The following is a 4,440-nucleotide window of genomic DNA, read 5'->3' on the forward strand; positions in this document are numbered from 1 at the left end:
TGGAGAACATCTTTATTAAATGAAAAATATCTAAAGTAAAAATTCTGCTTTAGTGCTTGATGTGGGACTCATGTAATGGGTGGACACAGATGGAAGTATTGGAATAGATATTGGCCCCCCCCTCCATAATTTTATCATTGTTACGTTATGCACTCAGTTCTTTATTACTATTTCTGACACATACTGTGGTCACTGGCAATCCAGCTAGGATATTCTGATCAATGATGATTCCCACGGGTGGCGCTCACGCAGGCACTGAATCGGGCAGCTTTGGGGTCCTGTGTGTTCTACTGCACAGATAGCCTGCAGAGTGCAGCTACGCTGAACTGAAGTGCTTGTGTTTTGTATTTGCAGGTGAACACAAGTAATGTATTGATAAACCAATGATGTTGACGTATGAGAAATGTATTAGAGTAAGGTACTGTCATTAATGGAACACAACGCTAATGTCGGAGTTTGTGATTTACATGATGTACCTGAACTGGTGTTAAACAGGACGTCACATCGCAAATGATTAATAAGGGGCTCGAGAGGGTAGTCTCCATGCGCAACAATACTAGTTGGAGGAGCATGCGAGTGTGCAGAATATTGTAATATGAACATTGGTGGGAAAATACTGAGTAAATGAGTACTTTGTTGACACATGTTCAGTAGTTATGTGTAACAGGGTCCTGTGTGTTCTACTGCACAGATAGCCTGCAGAGTGCAGCTACGCTGAACTGAAGTACTTGTGTTTTGTATTTGCAGTTGCAAATGAGCAAGTAAAGAGAACGATTCTGAACTCATGCACGCCTGGAAGTGTCATTTGTCCAAGTGTGCAACAAATATTGGAGGCACCGCTGGGATTATTAACGTCGTGTCCAGTGTGATGAAAATAAGGAAGGGGCATGGCTACAGCAACCACGATGGACCTCGAGGAGCTGGCAGAGACTGCGTCCCAAACACTCTGGAACCTACAACTCGACCAACTCCAAGGGGTGTGTGCTGAAGCTAAAATCCCTAGTGGAAATGTCACAACAAGACGAGCTTTAATAAAATTAATTACAGAATCTATGGACAAGGTTATTAATGATGAAGAGCAGGATGTTGGACTCTACTATCTAAAGAAAATGTTAGAAAGTGTCGACCCAGCGATAGGGAGCACCAGAAACACAGAAAGTGGAGGAAATACAACAAGCTCGCCACAGGGAACCCAGGAAACAAGGGAAGAAGTTGATTTAGTAGCGAGATTCACACAGCTCCAGAGAAACAGCGAAGCGCTGCAGGAAGAAATTAGGAGGCTGATTTCTTGGACACCACCAAGTCAGCCAACCACCCCACAAAATGTGTTTCCTGTTGCAGCCAACCACCTTTCGGAAGTGACGATAAGGAGGGAATTCAAGATCTGTGGTCAAATTGGGGAGAAGGGCCAAAAGGAGAGACTCTCATACACCAACCTGATGCATCACATTGACAGAGGTCTGAACAAAGGACACAGTGAAGCGGAGGTTATAGAGGCTGTGGTGAAGTCTGTCAGCCCAGGTTTGAGTCGTAGAGACATGCTTGAGATAAAACGTGACCTCCCCCTCCCCCAATTGAAGGCCATATTAAAGGAGCATTTTAAAGAAGACAGCACCACAGATTTGTATCACAGACTAGTGAACATCACACAAGACAGCCGTGAGTCTTCCCAAAACTTCCTCTTCAGAGCAATTGAGTTAAAAGAGAGGCTGCTGCTCGCATCGGAAGACACAGGGTCCGATGAACAATACAGCCCTGAGCTCATCCAGAAGAAATTCTTGAGGTCGGTTAGTACTGGGCTACTGAGTGACCCTATCAACTTTCAGCTCAAGCCCTATCTGGATGACCCTCGGGAGACAGATGAAACCCTCATTGATAAGATGAATGAAGCAGCTAGTGTTGAATCAGAAAGGCAATTGAAGCAAAAGAAAACTACAGGCAGCAAATCTGTAATTGGGTCTGGGTGTAGCCGAAACTAGGTTGGGGACTCAAGAGCAATCAGCTGAAGTGGTGAAACCCAAGAGCCGCCGAACACCTGTTGTAGCTGCTTCCCGAGAGTCAGAGCTGCATGAAACGGTCAGGCTGCTGAGAGAGCAGATGGCTGAATTAAGGAGGAGCATCACCACCCCTCAAGGCCCCACTCGCCCACTAAGAACCAGTGGGAGAAGGGGATGTAAGGCATGCCAGGAGCAGGGAACCAATGATGGATGTGAACACTGCTTCAAGTGTGGCCAGCCAGGACACCTATCCAGAGGCTGTAGAGGGCGAAGGGGGGCAGCAGAAAGATCGGAGGGCATTCAAGCGGCAATCCAGACCACTGCCCCTCCCAAATCATTAATTTCCATCCATGCTGAAGCAGACGACAAGTTGCATGAACTGCTTTGGAATCGAATAAGACAGCTGGAGGCAGAATTAGAGCAGAGTGGCAAGGCTAAAGAGACTGTGGGTGCCACGTATGCCAGTCATCTCTCACTACGCTGTCAGGCTAAGCTGAGAGCCCTGATCAGGAGGAAGTGTATGGCGGATTGTTTCTTTGAAGGTGTAGAAACACAAGCAGTGTGGGATACAGGTTCACAGGTGACTATCATTAATGAGAAATGGAGGAAGTCCTGTTTTCCACATATCCAACTGAGACGCATAAGTGAACTCCTAGGTGAGGATGAGGCTCTGGTGGGCAAAGCAGCGAACCAAACACCCATACCCTTCGCAGGTTGGGTTGAGCTAAAATTTAGACTGGGGTCAACTAGAGATCCACAGCCAGAGTTAGTTGTCCCCGTGCTTGTCTCAAAAGAGCCAGGAGTAGCAGAGCCACCTATCATTGGCTATAATGTGATTGAGCATTTTGTAAAGGATGGAATGGAGCAGCGTCCAGACGTTACACCTGCTGTGGTAAAGGAAGCCTTCTTGATTGATTGTAAGAAAGCAGAAGTGCTAATTAACATCGTGCAGCGCTGCTACAAAAATGATGAGGAGGGTGTGGTGAAAGTTGGGAGACAAAAGATAGTGATTCCAGCTGGACAAAGCAGGGAGGTTAAGTGCAGTGTGAGGACAGGTCCCCTCCCCCTGAAACAGGAGGTTCTTTTTGAACCAGAGGACATTTCAAAACTACCAGAGGGGGTTAACCTGAATAAAACTGTGCCTGCAGAGGGGAACCCGGTCCAGGGTGGTTATTCCAGTCACGAATGGCGGCAGCCATGACATCACCTTCCTCCCTCATGTAGTGTTGGGACGACTACAGCAAGTGAAGGCTATTTACCCAGTAGACGTAAGACCAGTAAGTGCTGAAAAAATGGGCAAGTTGACGTGTGCTAGTGAAAACACGGGGAGCACCGTCAGCGCCCCAGAACAGCACAAAGGGGAGTATGAAGAGGTGGGCAGTTGCAGCCAAGATTTATGGGACCCACCTGTGTCAGTTGATCACCTGACCCCAGATCAGCAGGAGCAGGTGAGAAAAGTCCTCCGTGAAGAGTGTGCTGCATTTTCAAAAGATGAGAGCGATGTGGGATGCATCTCCTCCCTGAAGTTAAAGATCAGATTGAATGACACAACCCCAGTAAGACGCACATACATCTCAGACCCCAAGCCACTCCACAAGGAGGTGAAGGAGTATTTGGAGGACCTGTTAAACAGAGGATGGATTCAGAAATCCCGATCTCCCTACTCATCACCTATCATCTGCGTGCGCAAGAAGGATGGAAGTCTGCGTCTCTGCGTGGATTACCGTGAGTTGAACCGGAAATCCATTCCTGACCGTCACCCCATCCCTCGTGTTCAAGACATGTTAAACAGCCTGACTGGGAGTGCATGGTTCTCAGTGTTGCACCAGGGCAAGGCGTACCACCAGAGTTTCCTGGAGGAAAGTAGCAGACCCCTCACAGCCTTTATTACACCTTGGGGCTTATATGAGTGGGTAAGGATTCCCTTTGGTTTGTCCTCGGCTCCAGCAGAGTTCCAGTGCAGTATGGAAGAGTGCCTTGCAGGCTTGAGGGATGAAATATCTCAGCCATATCTGGATGACAATTTGGTCCACAGCAGATCATTTGAGGACCCCCTGCGTGATCTGAGGGAGGTCCTGCACTGCTATCAAGTTCACGGGGTGAAGCTAACCCCCAAAAAGTGTGAAGTGTTCAAGGACAAGGTGAAATTCCTGGGAAAGATTGTATCCAAAGATGGCTACTGCATGGACCCTGCTGAATTGGCACCAGTGCAAGCACTAAAAAACCGCAAACCTGAGACTGTGGGAGACCTAAGGAAAATGCTAGGTTTCCTGTCATACTACCGCCCCTACATTCCAAACTTCTCACGCACTGCCAAGCCACTATACCAGCTGCTATCGGCCGGAAAGATTCAAGTGATTACTGACAGAAGATCAACGGTAATCCGGCACAAAGGACAGGGGGAAAATCAGACCAACTCCACTCAAGCCAGCCAATCACATGG

General features: G+C 47.8%; 1 protein-coding gene across 1 annotated transcript; it reads left to right on the plus strand.

The window, feature by feature from the left end:
* The first annotated feature begins 887 nt into the window (after window positions 1-887).
* On the plus strand, window positions 888-1,979 carry LOC146573720 (uncharacterized). The gene has a single exon (XM_085275458.1). It carries the CDS (start codon window positions 888-890, stop codon window positions 1,977-1,979), a length of 1,092 nt encoding a protein of 363 aa, XP_085131584.1.
* The last annotated feature ends 2,461 nt before the right edge of the window (window positions 1,980-4,440 follow it).

The sequence above is a fragment of the Mchenga conophoros genome, linkage group LG5, assembly GCF_057382185.1.
Source record: "Mchenga conophoros isolate Kocher_MC1m ecotype Shallow Benthic linkage group LG5, M_conophoros_male_GT1.1, whole genome shotgun sequence".
Classification (NCBI taxonomy): domain Eukaryota; kingdom Metazoa; phylum Chordata; class Actinopteri; order Cichliformes; family Cichlidae; genus Mchenga; species Mchenga conophoros.